The sequence below is a fragment of the Cornus florida genome, unplaced genomic scaffold (assembly GCF_030987335.1).
Source record: "Cornus florida cultivar Cherokee Brave unplaced genomic scaffold, ASM3098733v1 CherokeeBrave_3.0.0_Hap2_Chr02, whole genome shotgun sequence".
Classification (NCBI taxonomy): Eukaryota; Viridiplantae; Streptophyta; class Magnoliopsida; order Cornales; family Cornaceae; genus Cornus; species Cornus florida.
In genome coordinates this window covers 58,508,712-58,529,893 of record NW_026775572.1, presented here as the reverse complement: position 1 = coordinate 58,529,893, position 21,182 = coordinate 58,508,712, and the positions used below count along the sequence as shown (strand labels likewise).

Here is a 21,182-nt window from a genome sequence, read left to right as displayed (position 1 = left end):
ATTTTTTGTTTGGCGCTACAAAAATATAATATATAAAATAATTTTATTTTACAAAATACTAAAGAGGGGCATAAACTACGTCGTTTAATCATATATATCATTACATCCGTATACCTAGTTTTCAGTTCTGAACGCTTAAGCCCTCACGCTTCTTCCACCGTCTTCCATCCTTTTCCATCGTTGCAGAAGACGGAGGCTCTTCCACCCTCTTCCACTGTCGCAGAAGACAGAGGTTCTTAATCAAACATTCTTTTGGCTTCAATCTTCACCAAATCACAAGATTCAATCTTCACCAAATCTGGAGTCGGCTTGTGGTCTGAGTCTGAATCGCTGTGGGAAATACAGGTTTGCAGAAGCGATTCTTTGTTGTTTCGAAGAGAATCTCGGGCTTGGAGGAGGCTATCAGAATCAGGAGGTACTATTGTGATGGAACTTTATAAACCCTTATATATTCTTTTATGTGTTCCTTCAGTCTCTAATGTTATGTATGATAATGTATCTATGTTTGTGGTTTTGATATCGTAATTGATCTTGATTTTTAGGGTTTTTGATTTCTGTAAATCTTTGTGTTTTTGCTTGATCTGATGGTCCATGTAGTTTGGGATTACACATTCTTCGAAGAGAATCTTGAGTTTCCTAAGAACTAACCAGTTTCGCACCACCTCTTTGCCTTTCTAAAACACTCCGACTTGTCACGCCGGCCAACCGACGAAGGGCGGACGAACGAATAAGCCAAGGCTGACAACGTTCAATGGCGGCTACCGTTTGGTACGGTATTGGTCAGAAGATTCTTCTCTCTACCTCTTTGATTCATTTTTGTTCCATCTATTGAACATCTGTTATCTTTCTCTTTGAGATCACGACTGACTACAAACCACTTCTTACAAGGATATATTTTGTTTTAATCTAGTTTTTCTTCCATTCATTTTTGAAATCTTTTTAATAGGTCAGAAGTGTATGAATTCATATACACACTTGTTTAATTAGGTTAATTATTCAACGTCTTTGTTAATTACTTTTTTTTCCCCTCTCTCTATATATTCATATTCCGCAAGAAAGTTCAATTTACATGATAAACTACTGTGATGTTGTTTGATGGTTTAGTATATTTAGTTTTTAGATTATATTCATGTGAATTATTTGATGCATATTTTGATCTTGTCAATGAAACAGTGACAGAGAGCATATTCCCTTATTATTGTTTCGCAAGATCAGTTGTGGGTGCCCTTAATCATCAAAGTTGACCTGTTATGAGTGCAATTTGTTTCTAATTGCTAACTGTGGCATGCCTAAATCAATTCCAAGTGTTCGCAAATGGTGCTAATCATCCCTTGGGAGGAGGAGGAGGGGGAAAGGGAAGTGTACTTCAATAAATTTCTCCAAAAATTACTACTTGGGCTCTTATTGTAAAAATAAAAAAAATAAAAAATAAAAAATAAAAAAAAAAGAAGAAAAAAAAAAAGGGTAGTATAGTTATTAATTAAAAAAGAAAAGAAAACTCAATAAAACATAAATTTCTCAAACAACAAAACTATGTTAAAACAACATGATTGGCTAAGTAGTAAATAAAATACCTCTTCCCTTTGGCTTTAAGTCAAAGGTAAAAAAGTTCTTATAGAATCATTGAGGTCACAATTTTTGTCTTTAGCTCAATTGAAATCACTAGCTAAAAGTCTGGAACGAACTTAACAAACACCCATGAACCAAGTTTTTAAATGCAACGTGCCACTGTATACTCATGTAATGGTAAGAGTTCAAGCATAATTGCCCCAACTTTGTTGGAGTGTAATCAATTTTTAATGAAGTATTTTACTGAACCCCAAGGGAATGGCTTAATGGTAACACTCTTACCTCACTTTTTGGAGATTGTGAGTTTGAATCCCCTTGAAAGCACTCAGGAAATTTTGGAGAACTCTTTGGGCCGAACTAAGAGGTATACAACCTTCAAAAGAAGATCAAACCCATTTTGATTTGTGAGATAAAGTATGCAAATTCTTGAAGCATACCAAAATTGTGAGTAAACAAAAATAAAAATACCCAAATTAATAATAATGAAGAAAAATATAGAGAGAAATTAAACGTAGTAGTTCCATCAAAGAGGGCAGAGGAACTGACTCTGGCTGTCGAAGACAATGATGATGTGGAAACCAACCTAGTCCCCTGATCTCCATCTCCCTATATTAAGTCAGTTTTAGGGAAAAGTATATTACATAATTGAGTGTAAATCATCATTTTTGTCAAGAAAATTGCAATGTAATTTTTCACAAATGTAAGAGAAGGAAAAAAATGAAAAGAAAAAAAAAAAAGAGCAGTAGTGCTCCTGATAAGGCTCATTAGAAGTTTTCTAAACTTATGGGAAGCAAAAACAATCTTCTTCTTTGCACTATTAAACAGATAAATGAGTCTTACAAAAAAAAAAAAAAAAAAAAAAAAAAATTGAAAAAGAAAAAAAAAAAAAAAAAGATGTGTTAGAAAATAAATGGCTGTCTAATAGTGTCAAAGTAGCAAGATGGAGTAGATTATTTAGAGAAGTTTCATTAATTTAATTATGTTCATACAAATTTCTTTCAAAGTTTGATTTGGATTGCTTTTACGTGGCTTTGATGATTATTGACTTACATACATTTGTTGAATCATTGAGGAAGTAGAGTGCAGACAGAACTAGAAATCTGATGTTTTTATTGTAGAACAATTGATTTACGGTTTTAAAAATACCCCATAAAAGGTGCAATTTTGAATTCAAATTTTCCTTGTTCTTGCGAAAGTGGGAAACATGTGGACAGTTTCCAAGAGAAGTCATCTGTATGTATACTTGTATAGTGAGAAGTTTTATGTAAGGAAGCATTATATGTACACTTGTATACTCACAAGGCGGCAAGCTTCCAAAGGGAAGGTTCTCACCTGGGTTGTAGGAGGACATATATACATTTAGGTATATTTATTGTACAAAGAGATGGAGAAAGCTGAGAGTAATGAACTTGATGCTGAAGTATATATAGGCATTAAACTTACTAGGGTTGTCAATTTAATAGAAAGAGTTTGGAATCATCCTAATAGGTTAGAGGCGAGTAAAGAAAGTTTAAATCCCAGATTAATAATTAATATATAAATAAATATTTTTCATTAGCTATCATTTTTCCGGCTTCCCTAAGGTTGGAACTTTTTCATAGAGAGATGGAAGAAGGTTGTAGATGCAGAATTGTGGATTTGATAGTTGTTCTTCTTTCTTAGATCTGATAGTTGCTTGCTGATTTTATTTTTTTTTGCTTGCTAGTGGGTCATTACATTCTGCTTGAGGTTGGGCTAGGTTCAAATCTGTTTGAAGTTGAGATTGAGCTCAGACATTCTGGTTGAAGGTTGGACTGGGTTGGGCTTGGGTTGAAAGGGAAGAGCCTGGGTTAAATCTAAACCCCGTCCAAGAACTTGGGTTAAGTCTGAATCCACCTAAGACACCCAATTTGTGATGTATACACTATACAGCTGCCTTGAACAGACTTAGGTTAATCTTTTGTGTAGGGAAAAAAAATGAAAAAAAAAATGAAAAAAAAAAAAACGTGTTAAGAATATGCTTTTCTATTACCAATACTTTAGCAACAGATGTGTTCATAATTTTCCTTTTTGATAATGTAGTTGAATTACATAAAAAGTTTATGGCATTAGACTAAAAACAGATTTGCTTGATCTGGCTGTGGACTTATCTCACAGATTGGGTTGTTATGAACTAATCGCTAAATTTCATATTTTTGTTCTTTTTGACATAAAATAGCTTTCAGAAAATACGCTTTCCTGCAGATTATTTTTAAGATATAAACATAGAACTTATATTTGTATTACACACACACACACACACACACACACACACACACACACACATATATATATAATATCAAGGGTATCATTGTTTGATGCAATCTTACTTGTGTTTTGATTTAAAAGTGTGAAGAGCAGTCATTTTAAACAATATGACTAACTTGGCTTGGGTATAGTTGAGGAGTTGTTCATTCATTGAAATATGTTATCTTCCTTTGATTGCCTGGCATGCAGGGAAGAGTCTTTAATTCTGGTGTGGTTACAGGTAGGAAACCTAACTTTGCTGCTGTCCAACTATCCTTCATATGTTCAACCAAAAATGGGATGGCATCTGGCCTAGGTTATGGACCATGCCATGCCGTGTGCCCTCTAATTCATTCTCCCCAGAAAATACCACATTGAAAAGTTGTTGTCATGCCTCTCTTCTGCGTGCATTTACATAAGAATCTATCAGCATATTTATTTTTTTCTGCATGATCTTTACATATAAATAAAATCTTTCTTATGGATTTTGTGCTTCTGTTGTTGTTGCTGTTACTAACCATATACTATTTATTAGTTTAGTGTAATTAGTTGTTATGTATTTTGACTAGGTAAAAAAAAAAGAAAAAGTTGTTAGGTATTCTAGTCAAATGAACAATTCTAGCAAAATGATATGGAATCTTGAAAAAGTATAATTGAAGCAGATTTAGTGAAAACTGGCTATAACTTTTACTATTTTGGCCAGTTTAGAACTTTGGGTTTAGGATGGATCAAATTTATACTGTATTTTGTGTATTATTACATGGTTAAAGTCCTTTTAGACGCTCCATAGAAGTTGAATTATTTTGTGTATTTTCTTTCTATCGTCTTATAGCACGGGACATCCCACTACATAAAATGGTTAATTCTTCTGCTGTGCTACATTGTAATCGGAGCTTGCTTTTTCATTTCCAAAACACCACTGAGTAAGTTTAAAATCTAAATCTAACTCCGGTCAACCATTATTAACTAAAATTCTTACTTTAATTGATCGTGAATATATATATATATATTTTCCAGATGATGCAAATGACTTACACTCTGGAGTTAGATCATCAACTGAAGGAATCCTTAGAGTCTGATAAGTAAGTTAATAATCCTTTGATTCATTTCAAATGCTATATCTACACAAATATATGTATATATATAACTTTGAGCTATGTTAATGCAGGCTTTGGGCAGGGTACTATCAAGTGAGGATCGATGTTCTACAGATTGAATGCATTTGTTATTCCTTCATTTTGGATCGGCCTTTCCTGCCCATTCATCATTATGCTGTATGTTGCTTTATTTATAAAGAGTTTCATACCTTCAAAGCTTGAGATGGATGGTACACAGAGTGAGTTGGTACCATTGAAGGTTGTGTGAAAAGTGGCCATAGTGGGCTACAACAGATATAAATGGTCATATATATGTATAGGTTTGTCTATGTTTTAGTTAATTAGGCTTCATTTCTTCTGGGTGGTGGCAAATGGGATTTTTCCTGTTCTCAAAGTGGAATAATCAATGAATAATAGCTCCTGTTGTTTGATTTTGCAATAAATTACAGTTATTGTTGTTTTGAAGCAAATGCAAGTGTAGTATTTATTTCATTGGCCACAATCTGCGAATTTAGAAAGATCAAACATATCAAACTAAATTATAAAATTTATATATTTATATATTAATTATATATCACTTTAATTTATACATGTATACAAGAAGTATAATTTAAAAATAATATATTAGGGACGGTCTGACCGTCCCTAATACAATAATTATAATTTAAAAATACAATAATTATAATTTAATACAATAATTTAAAAATAATGTATTAGGGACGGTCTGACTGTCCCTAATACTGTAGATAGACTGTCCTTAATACTGTAGGTATTGGGGACAGTCCTTCAAACTGTCCCTAATTCGTACTTGATTAGTGACAGTCTAGACCGTCCCTAAAAAGGTTTAGGGATGGTGTTATTTGGGACAGTTTGGACTATCCCTAAAGGTCAAAAGTATTTGTCACAGTCAACTTTAATCGTCCCTAAAGCTCTTTTGGTACGCTACTTTTAGTTACGGACCAATTTGACTTTTAGGGACTGATTCCGGGCTTTTAGGGACAGTTTGGACTGTCCCGAAAACCCTAATTTCTTGTAGTGTTTGTTTTATTCAATATGACCATTCTAGGTACCTAGAGAAATTTCAAAAGACATGGTCAGTGAATCAGCCATTGGAAAATAAGTATCTTCCACAGTACCTTATTTAACCTTCCAACTTTAACTTCTATCTAGGTTAGAAGGTTCAGACCAACCGTCTATTCGGCCGATTCTTGCATATCTTTCTCACGTACTTCATAGATGGAAGGGGAGTACTTTTTAAGGTATGCTCCACTAATGGGAATTAGATGGAGAATACCATCTAAAGCCATTAATCAAGATGCATCCCTTCAAAGGATTTATTCCATAAGGAATCTCAATTTGGGATCCATTTTCCACATTTTTGCCTTTTTATTCCAATTGGGAATTGAACATTCCACACTAAGTCTCCTTTAGGTTAATACTTAACTCTGACATTTTTATTATATGCCTTCATGACATTCTCCTTTTGAATAATAACATGATCTAAGGCATTAAGACATATTTTGTCAAGGTCTTCCAAGTCCACTAGTGTGGCCTGGTTGTATTATGTTAAACTTAGATTGTTCTTTTCCTCTTGAGCGTTTTTAGTCTCATTTTCTGAGATATTTTTCACTTGAATGCCATTGCTTATTCCAGTTGGAAAAGGTTCAAATTCTGTCGTTCTCAAACTTTCTATATAATAACTTGTATTCACTACGTCCCCTTCCATTGAAATAGGCTGATCAAGCTTAGGTCCAAACACCAATGGAAAGACCACCATCATGTTGTAAGTGAACGCATATGGTAGGCTTCCAAAGTGAATTTTCTTGTTACTGGTGGAACTCTGAAATATTTCCATCTCTGTACCTTATTTTGTTGGAACATCCTCTTCCATTAGGGTGTCTCCAACTTCTGAAACCAGATCTAGCAAATCATCCGAATCTTTTTCCCTTCCTCTTAATGGATGTTCAATTAGGTCCAAAGATTTTTGAACTTCCAATGACTCCTTAGTCCACCCATAATCCTTCTCCCATAGTTTCTTCCTTTCAACCATTTTTCTTTGAAGCCTACGATTTTGAGTGTGGATCAAGGCTAAATCATCACGTATAGAAAACTTAATTTGGATGGTCTACTCTCTTCCACCTCTCTGGTTGAGTGATGGGTGGCTTGACCATTTTTGACAAATCTGTTCATTTCTTTTTCTAGTCCATACCTCTGAAGCCAACTGATGAGCATTGAATATTTCATATTTGAGCTCTTAAATGTGCGTATGATAAGACTATCAAACATCATAAGTTGTAGATGGTTATTATCTGGCCAACCTTAACGTTGATTGATTCCTTGATGCCCCCCACCTGCCATTGGCAGTGGGTTAGGGTCTACTAACAGGTTTTTCCTCCAATAGTTTCTTCTTCCTTGGTTTGGAAGTGGCTCCCTTGGAAAAGGTTCCCCCCCAACCGCCATAGGAATAGCCATGTGTAGCCTTGGTAGCGTAGCCACTACTAGTTAAGTGTTCACAAATTAACATTTTATTATCCTTGAGGAATGTGGTATGAAAATGGTTGGCCAACCTGATCATACCAAGTTTGTTGTAGAAACACCACAAGTAGAAGGTTCTAGACTTGCTGGGTAACTGGCATGGGCACTGATTATGGAACAGATATCTGTGCTATTGAATGAACCACATGTGATACTGGAATATGGATATGTGTCATTGAAACAGACTGCACCTACTACTGGTTTTGAAGGAACATATATGCATGTCGTTAAGAGGTACTGCGTTCAACATATGTGGTTAGCCTATTGACTTGAAAGACTAATTGTTGATTCCCTTTAGAATTATTTAGCCTAGAAGCCAAGTTTTGATTCAAACTTCTAAAAGACTGTTCTAACATAGATTCAAACCTATAAGAGATTCGGTTTACCAAATTTTCTAACTTTCACTCTTGAGAATAAGCGGCTTTTGCTTATCTTGAGCGTACCCATCTTGCTGGAAAGCCATCACACAAATGTTATCTATGATAGGTTTGTTTGCCATTACTTGAGCAAACTTTTCAACCATATCTTTTTCATTGAGTACAACTCGTGAACTTTTCACTGGACACTGGCTTGCATTTCTTCTACTTCAATAAGGTCTTGGACAGACTTGCCTTAGTTTTTTCCACATGCCATGAAACAATCTATCTAGAATGTCCGGGCGGGCATGGCAATATGTTTGGCTCACAAAAAATTGTTATTTCTAAGCATGTGGAAAGGTTGCGGGCGTACCAGGAACTGTTGTCGTTCTAAAGTGGAGCTCCAAACAATATTCCAATAAAAAGTTATCGGGATTAAGTGATTAAGCGGAAGCTTGGAATAACCAAATCTCTAGCGTTCTTTTTGCCTTGAAAAAGGACTTTGGGATAGTTCTAGTGCTAATGGAAAGAAAAACAAAATCGAAAGTGCAAGACTTGTAATTGAAAGAATTAGGAATTAACTACTTGCTGGAAAGTAGGAAAAGAAAGTGCTGGACTAAAATTGAATATTATGTAAATACATTGCCGGGAATGTAAAAATACATGAAAAGAAAAATGTTGTATTGGTTTGTTATGTGTGTTGAGCAAGGTTTGCCTGTTGCACATAAGTGTCCTATTTATAAAATTTCCTTGCAGCAGTTGGAAATGGCAATTCCAGCAACAATTGGATATGCTTCCAAGTGGAACGTTTGGATTGTGCAACGTGTCCTATGTCTTCCCCAGATTTCTCATAGTGTTGACATGTGTAAAACTGTATTTGCATGTTGCTAGCCTTTATTCACATTCTGGAACTACCAGGTGGAAAGAACAGTTCCGGCAGTAATTGAAAACTTCAACATGGAAAGTCTGGTTTGTGTCAGATGTCCCACGTTTTCTTTAGCTTTCTTATAGTGCTAACACGTGTAAAAATTAACATGTTTCCCATTAATTTACAACTCTAATAGAGTGGATTTAGTAGTGCAAAGTATGTTATAACTTTTACCTACGTTTTAAAATCGTCATTTGAAAGGATCCCGACCTTCCATCTATTTCTCAACTTTCTTTGGTACATGTTTCATGTTCTCAGCCCACTTACTAGCAACCTCCTCATCTAAATAGGGAGAGTGGCTGCCTTCTATAGTTGACATATCACTTGGTAGAGTTGATATAGTCAACTTTGACACAAAACTTCCTTGTATGGCAGCCAAGTGCAATGATTTTGCTAGGATTATGCCACATATAACTCCTTTTAATTTGAAAATTTGAATCCCATGTTCTGATTTTATGCACGACACCAATAATTTAGCAACTTCCTTAAGTGGTTTTGACCCACTTTAGACATTATGCTTTTCATATGGCAACCTCCACATCATGCTACTAAAATCTCTCATCTTTGTAATGTATCTAGACTGAATCTTAGTCTTTAAGAAATCTTCTTCCGCTACAATCCCTCACTTAATGGGACTCCTTAATTTTAGGCGTTATCCTAACTTACATGGTAAGTTAGAATAATGTTAACAATATTACACATTCCTTTAGTTGATAAAGTCAAATATCATCCAGGATTGACAGAATATCATTTTTGGTGCATTCTTGTGGTCTAGGCCAGTTCTTAAAAAGACAAGTGCTAAGGTAGCATGGGATAAATGTTGTCTCCCAAAGAGAGCAGGGGGTCTTAGTCTACCTAACTTGCATTTATGGAATGAAAGTGCAGTTATGAAGCATTTCTGGAATATTCTTAGCTCAAAAAACATGTTTTGGGTTAAATGGATACATAAATACCTATCTCCTTATGGGCAGAAGTATTTGGGATGTTAAAGTGCCTCGGTAGTATTCCTGGACTTGGAGGAGATTGCTTGGTCTTAGAGACTCAATCAAACCACTTGTCAAGCTAGAAATTGGAGATGGTACTTCATTTAATTTCTGGTTTGACACTTGGTGCCATCTTGGTCCATTGCATTAACATGTGTCTCCTCAACAAATTGCTGCAACTGGATTTGATAGTAGGACCAAAGGAAACACATTCATCCTCAATAACACATGGACCTTTCTAGATGCCATCTTGAACTTATTGCCTCAGCTTCAACCAGTATCCTCACTTCCAAAACCCAACCCTGCCTGTAGTGATAAGTTTATCTGGATCCCATCTAACTCCACCCAATTCTCCATAGCAAAAACAATAAAGCACTATAATCAGTAGTATCCAACCCTACCATGGACTCATCTGGTTTGGTTCAAGCCTTCCATCCCCAAGCACTCGTTTACACTGTGGGTTGCAATTCAACATAAGCTTCCAACTCCAAACAGAAGATGTACAGCGCATATAAACTCTTCAATGTGCATTATGTGTAATAGTGAACTCGAGTTTCATGACCACCTGTTCTTTGATTGTTTATTTGTTAAACCCTTGTGGCACTTTCTACAAGCACGTTGTGGGTTTTACATTCAACCATCATCTTGGACACAGCTCATTGCATGGGCATCATATCACTGGTGAGACAACTCTCAGTTTCATAACATTACTATATCCAAATTGGGTTTAGCTTCACTGGTATATCACATATGGACAGAAAGGAATAGCAGAATTTTCAAGAAGAAAGCATCTCATGCCAATTCAGTACTCCATAGGACTGTGGAAATCATTCGATCCAAGCTACTCACTTCCACAATTTCAGATTCGCTCAATGCTAGGAGGGTTGTTGTGGAATGGGAGCTTCCACAATCAGTGATTCGACCACCAAAGAAGCCTCCAGACATTGCATCCCTAGCTAAAATTAGCTATGTTGGGGATATGTTCCATGATCACCGGTCTGCTGTGTTGATGTTTCATCATACACATTTTGTATTATCTTGAGCCTTCTTGTGCTGTACTGCTTACCTTGGGTTTAGTCCTTCTTGATGTTAGCAATGGGCTAACCTCTTGGGTTGTTATGTACCTTATTTATTTTAATATATTTATCTTGAACTTTCAAAAAATAAAAAATAAAATAAAAAGAGTTCAAGTATCATCTTAAATTACTTACCCAATCTTTGGCAATCCAAACCTTACACGTGGCAATTGATTGCCACATGCTTTCTCCTTTTGGTACGCTTCACCTCATAGGATCATTCATATTCTTGTCTGGTCTTCAGTTCCACATGGCAGGTCCGAGCAGTTCCATGCTCCAAACTTGGGTGGCTAGGTGTAACTGCCTCTTTCATCCTTGATTGTAGCTTCCTTTCCAAATGCTCGAATATTAATCTAGTGTGGCAAGTCCCATGGAACTCGCCACATGTTGCCTTTCCAGTGGTTGATATTGTGGGTGTAAATATAAATAATTAAGACCATTGATGGCCTAAAATGAGACCCAATTTTGCGGTTCAACCCTATCTCATGAGAATTCCTGAGATACATTTTAATTAACGTGATACATGATTCAAATTCATTGTTCTGCAACGAATCTTCATAAGAAAAATTATTTCTTTAGTTTTCACAACCTATTCTGTTTTGTTTTCCATTTTCTTTTCTCCTTTGGGGTTTCACTAGGGGAATCCTTGTTTGGCATGCTTATGCAACAACACAATGCATGCGTGTTTTTTGTTAATGATATGGTGTGTACCTCACACTAGAGACGTCACTGCAAGCGTGGGCCATTCACATTCTTAGAAAATTAAACTTTAAAAATGTAAGCGAATCTTCAAGTCAAACAAGCATGTTGAGATAGATATATATATATATATATAAGTACTACCAATATTCTTTTATTGCAAAATACTAAGATCTATATACCACTTGCCTCTGAGGACTCAAGAAATTAAATTTCTAAGGTGTGTTTAACATGGCATGTTTTTGCATGCGTGTTTATTGCATTCTTTAATTATTTAAAGTTCAAAGCTATTTTTTAGCTCAAGGTCAACTAAAAGATAGAGATAACCGCCAGGTTAAATGCAGTTCACTTCAGATGGAATGTAGGGCTTTTCAATTATTACTATTTAATTTATCTTACTCTTTCTAATATTTCATTGTTAAGGATCTCTATAAATATAATGTATATCTTGATGCAGCCAAATTAACCCGTGTCCATCCTAGAGAGAGAGAGAGAGAGAGAGAGAGAGATGGATGTTTATGAGCAGATTGATATTGTCATAGCTGGGGCTGGAATTTGTGGTCTGGCCACCGCCCTTGCCCTTCACAGGTCACTCCATTTTCTCAGCATTCCAATTACTCCTTCCATCTCAAAATAACTGTTCCTTTTTTTCTTGATGTTTCAAAATAAATGTCTCATTTTTTAAAACTTAGTCTAAAAACTAGCATCCACCAACTCGTTTAGAGGTGACTTAAATTCTCGGTTTTTATTTTAAAAGGTAAAAAAATACCACTATACTACAGTGTGATCATATTTTACAATTGACTATTGTGAATTTGTGATATTCAAGACCAAGCTATAAGGACCGAATGCCGGGCTAAGGTTTATTTATTTATTATTATTATTATTTATTTATTTTTGAAGAGTGCCCCATCTCAAATAATTTTCTAGCTCCTGATATGCAATATCTCGATTGTTTTTTATTTTTTTAAAAAGGTCTTCTAATTGGAAGACCCTCCACCCTTGCCAACCCCATGAACACTCCATTGATTGTGCAGGAAGGGCATTAGAAGCGTGGTTTTGGAAAGATCCGAGACCTTACGTGCAACGGGGGCAGCTATTTTCATTATGGCTAATGGTTGGCGTGTTCTCGATCAGCTTGGTGTGGGCTCTAAGCTCAGACAAACCGCTCTTCCTATCGAAGGGTATGCATCTATGGACCAAGATCCTCTTGTGTATTGCACAACTGCAATAAGACAATGGAGGAGTACTGCAATTGAAACATACAACTAAATCCTCTGGTGCATTGCACAATGTGACAATATATGGAGGACTGTGGTTGAAACATATAACTTTGTGTGCTTGTGTGTATTTCAATCACAGCACTTCATTGTTTTATTGCATGTTCTACACGTGCAGTACAACAGAGGATTACAACTCATTCACCTGTTCTCTTAGTTTCCCCCCTCTATGTACGTGAACATGTACATATATTGCTAGATAAAGCTAAAAAATTTAAGTTAGAATCTATTTCTAACTGTCTCTTTCATGTATAGGTCACGACTTGTGTTGCTAGACGAGGGTAAGCAACAAGAATTACCGTTCGGGTAAGTTTGGAACATCACATTTTTATTTTATTCCATACCATGAATAAATATATATTAATTTGATGTAGAACAAATTGTCGAAACCTATATATATGTCTTGTTTGGATTGCCAAGAGTTCAAACGAGCCCATTTTGGCCAAAGAAGACCCACTCTCGATTAGAACAACCATCAATATTAACTAGCTTTGCTAACAACATACGTCGTTTTTTTGGCCAAATTCCATTATTTAGATCCCTGAAATTGCATTTTTCAGTCTTGTAGGAAAACTATTGAATATTTTCGATATATATATATAGGTTAATTGTATATATCTTTGTAATTTTAAGATATAGGTTAATTTTGGACTTGTTTGGCAAAAAGTCTTGGTTGTTAGGTTTTCCTATAGTGTTTCCTTTCATGTGCATGTACTGCTGAGAGCAGAATTCAAAGCTGTAAATTCAATATTTTTTATTTATTTTTTATTATATTGTGAACATTCACAACTTCTGCTTAGCAATAGGATTTGACACAATAAGCACGAAATGTAACACCATGAACACGATCATTGAAACAAATTTAAATGAATTAGCTATATTTTTGCAATCAATGAGATAAATATTGTAACTTTGATATATAGGAATGGTGAAACACGGTGCTTGAAACGGAGTGACTTGATCGAGATCTTAGCCGAGTCTTTGCCACATGGTACAGTACGTTTTGGATGCCAAATAGTCTCGGTAAAATTGGACCATTCAACTTCTTATCCCATTCTTCAACTTCAAGATGGGAGTTCTATTATGGCCAAGGTATTAATGTTTTATTTTTTTGGTAGTGCTAGTTCAAGGTAGCGATTTTCAATAAAGACACGTAAAATATCTTTTTCTGAAAATATTTTTCTTTTTCATGTATAATATTTTTATTTTTTGATATTTAGCAAAAGTTTAAATAGAGGTTAAGGTCCAGTTCATCAGGTGGACACCAAACTGTCTCTTGACGTTCTGAACCCAGCTCACGTACAACGTGTAAAAAAATTTGTCCAAAATTGTTTGTTAAATCATTTTTGTTAGTTTTAAATATTTTTTCTTTCTTAAATATTTTAAGACAATCAAACATAAAAGAACAAAAAAATAAAAATTTACAGCGGAGCATTAATGTCAATAGCAACTTTTTGGCCTTTTTAGCAAAACCTACTTGTAACTATCTTCTGCGCTAGACTTCATTTGATAATTAGATTAAGCAAGTGTGGCTAAGTTTGCTCCATTGACGGTTTTCACCATGTTGATGCCGGATTTGTCGAAGCCATTGATGGTTTCCTTTTCTGTTAGCTTCTCGGGCTGGAGTCTTTGGGCTTGGCTACTTTGTTCAAACTTTATTCTCTCATGGCCTGGCTTAATTACTTCAAGCCTGGGCTACTTATGTAATATTGCTATGGGCAGTTTAGGCTCCCTCTTTATAATATTTTAATTTACTTTTCAAAAAAAAAAAAAAAAGTTTTGCTTCATTGTAATATGGAGGTTATAGGTTCGAAACAATTAAGAAAACAGTTTCTCTGCAAGCGAAGATAAAGTTGCATACATTTAATTCTCCTCAAAACTTACAATGGTGAGAGCCTAAGTTACATGGACTCGGGTACGGGTGTCGGACACGGGTGTGTATCTATGAGTCAGGTATGTCAAATCTGCAAACAGAAGAACACAAGGCACGGCTAAATATTCATTTCTTTAATTATTTTATTTTATTTTTTAGAGTAAAGTAATATTTTTATCCAATATAATATTCAATATAGGCATTTAACTCATTTTAAAGTAATAATGTAATGTAATTGAATGATTGCTATGCTTTTTAAGTACAAATCCAACCAAAAATGTCGTCCGACACGGGTACTTTACTACTTTTAAAGAGTCCATATAACAAATGGGGAGCCTGAGTTTGCTTTTTATTCAACTGTGCATTACCGGAAGCTCTCTTTGGAGTCTGCATGCATGTCTGCAAAATATTGCTAGGAATGTCACAGGTGGTTTTGATCGGATAATAAGATAATTATGAATAAGAATGTAGTTTATGCTTGACTCTTCATGTCACAGGTTTTGATCGGATGTGATGGAGCCAAGTCAGTAGTTGCGGATTTCCTTGAGCTAAAGCCTTCCAATCTTCACACCATATGTGCAACGCGAGGTTTAACAACTTACGCAAATGGTCACCCTTTTGCAAATGAGTTTGTCAAAATGAAGATTGGGGACACTTTTGTGGGAAGAATTCCAATTACTGATGAGTTGGTCTTCTGGTTTGTAGTTCAGCAATGGACTTCTAAAGGTAAACTCTAGTCTACTGCATTTGATTTTGCATCATCGCTTACAACTAAGATAGAGATTTTTGACATGTCTTTATGTTTCTATATATTTGATCTTTGAAAGTGTTACTATAACAAATCACTGCACATCAAACATAATACAGATATTTAACGTGGTTCGACTTATGTTCAGGGATATACCTATCTATACCTTAGTGAAGGCAATTGCCCTCACTTATTTTCTCTTTTTGAATTATATACCTATAAAATTCTACTATTGCCCAGACTAAAATTACAAAAAAAAAATTCACCATTAACCCCCTCACATAATTTTCTGAGTTCTTCCATGCATATGTTCACAGTAGATATGATAAAAAGATTTTATCATGTTGAGAAAAAATGAGATACTTAAGTCTCTCAGCACCCCTAATGCCAAATGCACTTATTTTGTTTATCACTTTTTATTTAGGAATTTTCTATGCTCAATGTGAACAATACAAACCCTAAAACCCTTCTATATATGTGTTATCGCCTAAAATTTTTTTAACACTTACTTCTATCTTGTGGGTTTTGACTAAATTTCCACTTTCTTTTACAAACTGAGGACTTACACCATCGCATAATGTGGCACAATCTTATTATGACACATCATGTTTAATTTTAAATGTAAAATGTTTAAATAAAAAAGGAATGACAGTCTGATGGTGACGCATAATGTGACACAATCTTATTATGACACATCATATTTAATTTTAAATATAAAATATTGAAATAAAAAAGGAATGTCGACAGTCGGATGGGCCCATTTCATCATGTTTGATTAATTTCATTCCCTTTTATTTTTTATTGATGATAATGCGTCATAAAAATATTTTGCCACATATGCAATGAGGATGTAATTATACATTTAATGGCACTTACTTTAAATGAACAGATGCAAAGGTTTCGCAGGATTCGAAGCTCATCCAACAATCAGCTCTGGAATCAACCATGAGTTTCCCAATAGAAATAACAGAAATGATAAAAAGCAGTGACCCAAGTACACTGTCTCTCACACGCATGCGATATCGTTCACCATGGAACTTACTACTAGCAAAGTTTCGAAAAGGAACGGTGACACTAGCCGGAGATGCCATGCATGTAATGGGACCATTCCTCGGGCAGGGTGGCTCAGCAGGTCTAGAAGACGCGATTGCTCTTGCTAGATGCTTGGCAGAGAAGATGAGTCCGACTAATCCGAGTGCAAGAGAGAGGAAGATGATGGTGCATGAAATTGGAGAAGCAATGGATCAATATGTGAAAGAACGTAGAATGAGGGTGGTGCAATTGTCAACACAGACATACCTTTGTGGTTTGCTATGGGAGACTCCAACAACATCACTGCTAGTAAAATTTGCTTGTTTCGTCTTCCTGGCTATTTTCTTCCGTAACCCGACTTATCATACCAAATATGACTGCGGCCGCCTTTGATTCAGAGACTTTGATTTGTATAAGTTGCTACTTTGTTGTTGTTTCTGCTGGTTGTGAGAATTTCTCACACTCAATAATGACTTTTGTTAATTTAAAGAATGATATTTACCTAGCTCCTTACCTATAAAGGGAAACATCATCCTCATGGCTGATGTGTCATTATCTCAAACATTGGATTACATATATTATTATTATATAAAAATAAATACAAAAAAGGGTTAAGTACAAAAAAAAAACTTTTTACTATATAAAAAATTGCAAGAAACACCTCTATTAGAAGGAAAAAAAAGGAATATAACTCCTTGTATTATTCATCTTTTGATCAATTTACCCCAGTTGAATGGATTCATTGAAAAAGAGTAGTTGGTGATGTCATTTAAAAAAAATAAAAAATCAAAAGTGCCATTTTTGTGTGACAAGAATGCCCCTACTAATATTGTATATATTTGAACACTAAATGAGTTTGTTTCGATGTGCTTCAAGACATATCCAAGTAAAACTCTCTGTGTGTCGCCATGGTTATCTTTCTCTCTAAAAAAATATATTCTCTCTAAAATATCTCGCCACAGTCGATATTCTCTCTCTAATTTTTTTTCTCTCTAAAATATTTGTTGTGACTGCTGATATTATCTCTCTTTCTATTTTTTTTTTCTCTTTAAAATTTTTCTGTCTTTGCCAATATTATTTCCTCTCTAAAAGATAGATGCACTATATTTTCTTATAAATGAATGAGCCTCCATCGATTATTTATTTATATATATAATAATAATAATTAAATAAATGAATTTGCTTTGACACAAATTGCTATGAGATGAACTTAAGATTTCTATCAAAATTAAAATTTTGATCTAGTTACTCTTCGACGTACACAAACTCAAACAATTTTTATTTTATTTTATTAATGTCGATATTTTTATCATATTCTGTTCTTTATAATAAACAAGCACAAGGCTTCAACATCACGCGAGCCAAACTTTTGAGTTTACCATTATTTTTTTTCTGTTTTTTTTTTTCTAGTCGGTTTACCATTAAATTTTCAAGTACAATTTCTCAAAAATCATTAATAAGTGGGATAAAATGTAGTTAAAAAAATTATTATTGATAAGTGAGATTGAAGTGACACTAGTCTACAAATTTTTTATTTTTAGCAACTATAGATTTATATATAGATATTCTTGAATGTATTGGAAGGACATTAATGGTTGAATTTGGTAAAAGCTAACTAGACACCTATATTCCAATTTTTATTTTTTTTTAAGGTTAAATTGCACTAACACCTCCTGAGGTTTCGGTCAATGCCACTCAGATGTTGGTCAACGGGTTTTTGGCAATGACACCCCTTGATGTTTCAAAAAATTTCATTGACCCCCTCTCAATTGAAATGTCATAAATGCCCCTGAACTTGTAATTCAAATTTGTATAAAAAAAACATCAACCCTATGAAATGACGAAACTAGCCATCCCATAAAAATTTATAATACATTTAACCTAACATGAACTAATCCTAAGTACAGACAACCATAATTAAAACAGTAGCCACAACCCCCATCATCACCACCACAATACCCTCACCGTTGCCACCACAACCCATCGCCGCTATAACCCCACCATCGCCACCACCCCTACCATTGCCACCACAAGCCACCGCCACCACAACCAGCCATCACAACCCCCACCATTGCCACCACAACCCGACGCCACCACCCCCCACCATCGCCACCACAACCCACTGTTACCACACCCAATGCTACCTTTAAACCCACTACCTAACCCCCTCCTCTGCTTGATTCACTGATCTAACCCACCACAACAACTAGTCCACCCAAACCGTCCACCTCCAACTGGTTGTTCACCACCCACCACCTCTCCAGCATCGTAGTATGGGTAAAAATTAAAAATTAAAAATTAAATATTAAAAAAAAAAAAAAATTCAGTTTTAGAACTCTTGAAAGTTCAAATCGGAGATGAAAAAATATCAGATCAAGGAAAAAGATGGCAAATAGCGGGAACCACTAACATCGCCACCATCTAGAAGCCGCCATTGCAGTCATCAGTGTTGTAGTAGAAGCGGTCGTTAGAGTAGGTGCAGCCGGTGCGGACACAGCTGTAGCCCGACCAGTGTTGGGATGGAGCCGTGGGTCAGCTTATGGAAGGGGAAGCCATCGTGTAGAAGATGGGGTGGCCAGCGTTGGTTGGATGGCGGGCCGAACAGCGTAGCAATTATTGTCATCGCTAGGAGACCCGACGAGTACCGTGAGTGGAATGAGTCAAAAAATGATGAAGGTTGAGATTAAAATGAAAATTTAGAATCTTGTTCACAAAGCTGAAAGATTAATCATGTTGTTTTGCTTGTTTCCAGATTTCGTAAGAAGTTTTTAATCTATTGGTGGTGAATTTGAGTGAGAGTTTAGTGAAGGTTGAGGTTGAGGCTCAAACTGGTGGTGGGGGTTTTTCTTGGGTAAGAAGGAATAGAGAGAGGAAAGAAGAGGGGTGTTGGTTGTGGGTGTGGTGGTGGCAAGTATGGGTATTACCTTGAGATGGCAAGGCCATTTTGGTCCTATAAATTAGTTAGAAATGGTTATACTGGTAAATTTAATGGTAATCGAGAAGTCAAAGGGTTAAATGGTCATTTTGTGTGTGAAAGGAGTGTCAATGAAATTTTTTGAATCATTGTCCAGAAATCCGTTGACCAATATCTGAGTGGCATTGGCCGAAACTTCAAAGGTGTTAATACAATTTACCCTTGCTTTAAATATTGGGACACTGATTTATAATCCTTATACTGTTATGTTATGACTTTAACGGTAATTTTGATATTTTGTCTTTTGCCTTTTTTTTGGGCTAATGATAAAGTAAGGTTAATTTAGTAATTTTACCACCAAATTTATGATTTGTCCTTATTTGCACAAATTGAAAATAGTAAGGGATTTTTTTTCGAACAATAGGGATGTAATTGCACATTTTGCATATTATGAGGGAGTTTTTCTTTTTTGCACATTTTGCATATTATGAGAGTTTTTTTTGGCACTTAACCCTAAAAAAATAAATATAAATAAATAAATAAATAAAAATCCCTACTTCAGCTCAAACTAGTTCTATATTAAATGTGATCCAGCATCCAGGGGAAAACAGAAATTTACCGGAACTACTATTTCAACAGATATAGAAAACAGAAATTTAGTAGTTCAGGAAAGCTGAAACTTAAGTTTATACAACACTAATGTCAAATCTCTCAACCTAAACTTCTTTACAGCAATGTGTGGAACGATCCAAACCATATTTGATATTATTGTACACAATTAGCTTATAATGATATTTCAATTGTCTAAAGTGGTTGATTTGATGCTTTTGCCCATTTCTATTTCAATATTAAAGCATTCAGAGGTACAGGGTATAAATGAAAATTTTAAAGATGTAAGACTTAAATGGAAAGAAATATCAAACGTAGACTTATTGGTCCTAAAGTAGAAAAAAAAAATAGGACTCATTTGTTTTTCAATGTGTAAAGTAGGATTTATTAGTCATAAAGACAAATTTCGACTTATTTATATTTTAATATGAAAAGTAGGACTTAGCAGTAATTTTTCTAAAATAAAATTCATGTTCTTTTGTATTCATTGTCAATTATAAAGTTTTTGTTCGAACTCAAGTTCCGTCTTTCAAATCCATTGATATATCTAAATGCAGTATAAGGAATTGTCCACTCGACACACTTAGGGTGCAAACGAGACTAGCCATTCACGAACTTCTCTAGCTGGGCTCAATTCGTGTTCGTTTATTTATTAAACAAACAGAGCCCAAACAAAATTTTTAGACTCGTTTATTAAATTAGCCAATCTCAAACATACCCGTGCTTGGCTCGTTTATCCGTGAATAGGTCCGTGAATAAGCTCAATTAAGTGTTCGTTTTAAACTCATGACTATATATATAATAGGAGAAAAATCACATAACCTATAATGTTTCTGAATTTTACCATTTTTCATTTTCTGGGAATTTTCTTTTTTCAAGGGTATTTTCGTATTTTTTCGTTTTACGTGCCGGACACTGTGGGGTGCGCCGGGTGTGTTCGAGAGTTGATTGGGGCATTTATTTGAGTTCAGGACTCTTAGAAATGTAACGGTTGTCATTTCGGCATCTTTTTTGTTTTTTGGGCCTAAAATTCCTGGGTGGAACCCACTACTGGAATTGTTATGTACGGGGATTTTTGTTTGGGTCCAACTGCATCTCATTTATTTTATTTAATGTGTTTTATGTAGTTATATATGGTTAGTGTGCATATATATGTTTGTGGTGCATATTAAAAGCAAAAAATGTGGGATTTTAGTGGTGTGACCCACCACTAATGCA

General features: G+C 35.1%; 1 protein-coding gene across 1 annotated transcript; it reads left to right on the top strand.

Annotated features, from left to right (window-relative positions):
• Positions 1–12,016: 12,016 nt before the first annotated feature.
• On the top strand, positions 12,017–16,834 carry LOC132296282 (monooxygenase 1-like). The gene is made up of 6 exons (XM_059794492.1): positions 12,017–12,096; positions 12,546–12,692; positions 13,044–13,094; positions 13,712–13,880; positions 15,159–15,387; positions 16,299–16,834. Exons 1-6 carry the CDS (start codon positions 12,017–12,019, stop codon positions 16,832–16,834), a joined length of 1,212 nt encoding a protein of 403 aa, XP_059650475.1.
• The last annotated feature ends 4,348 nt before the right edge of the window (positions 16,835–21,182 follow it).

What these genes read in the sequence shown, in the direction of transcription:
- LOC132296282 (XM_059794492.1), top strand. Translation starts at nt 12,017, where the DNA reads ATGGATGTTTATGAGCAGATTGATATTGTCATAGCTGGGGCTGGAATT. An exon ending in CAACAAGAATTACCGTTCGG is followed by an intron (nt 13,095 to 13,711) that starts GTAAGTTTGGAA and finishes TTTGATATATAG; the next exon opens with GAATGGTGAAACACGGTGCT. An exon ending in TCAGCAATGGACTTCTAAAG is followed by an intron (nt 15,388 to 16,298) that starts GTAAACTCTAGT and finishes TTAAATGAACAG; the next exon opens with ATGCAAAGGTTTCGCAGGAT.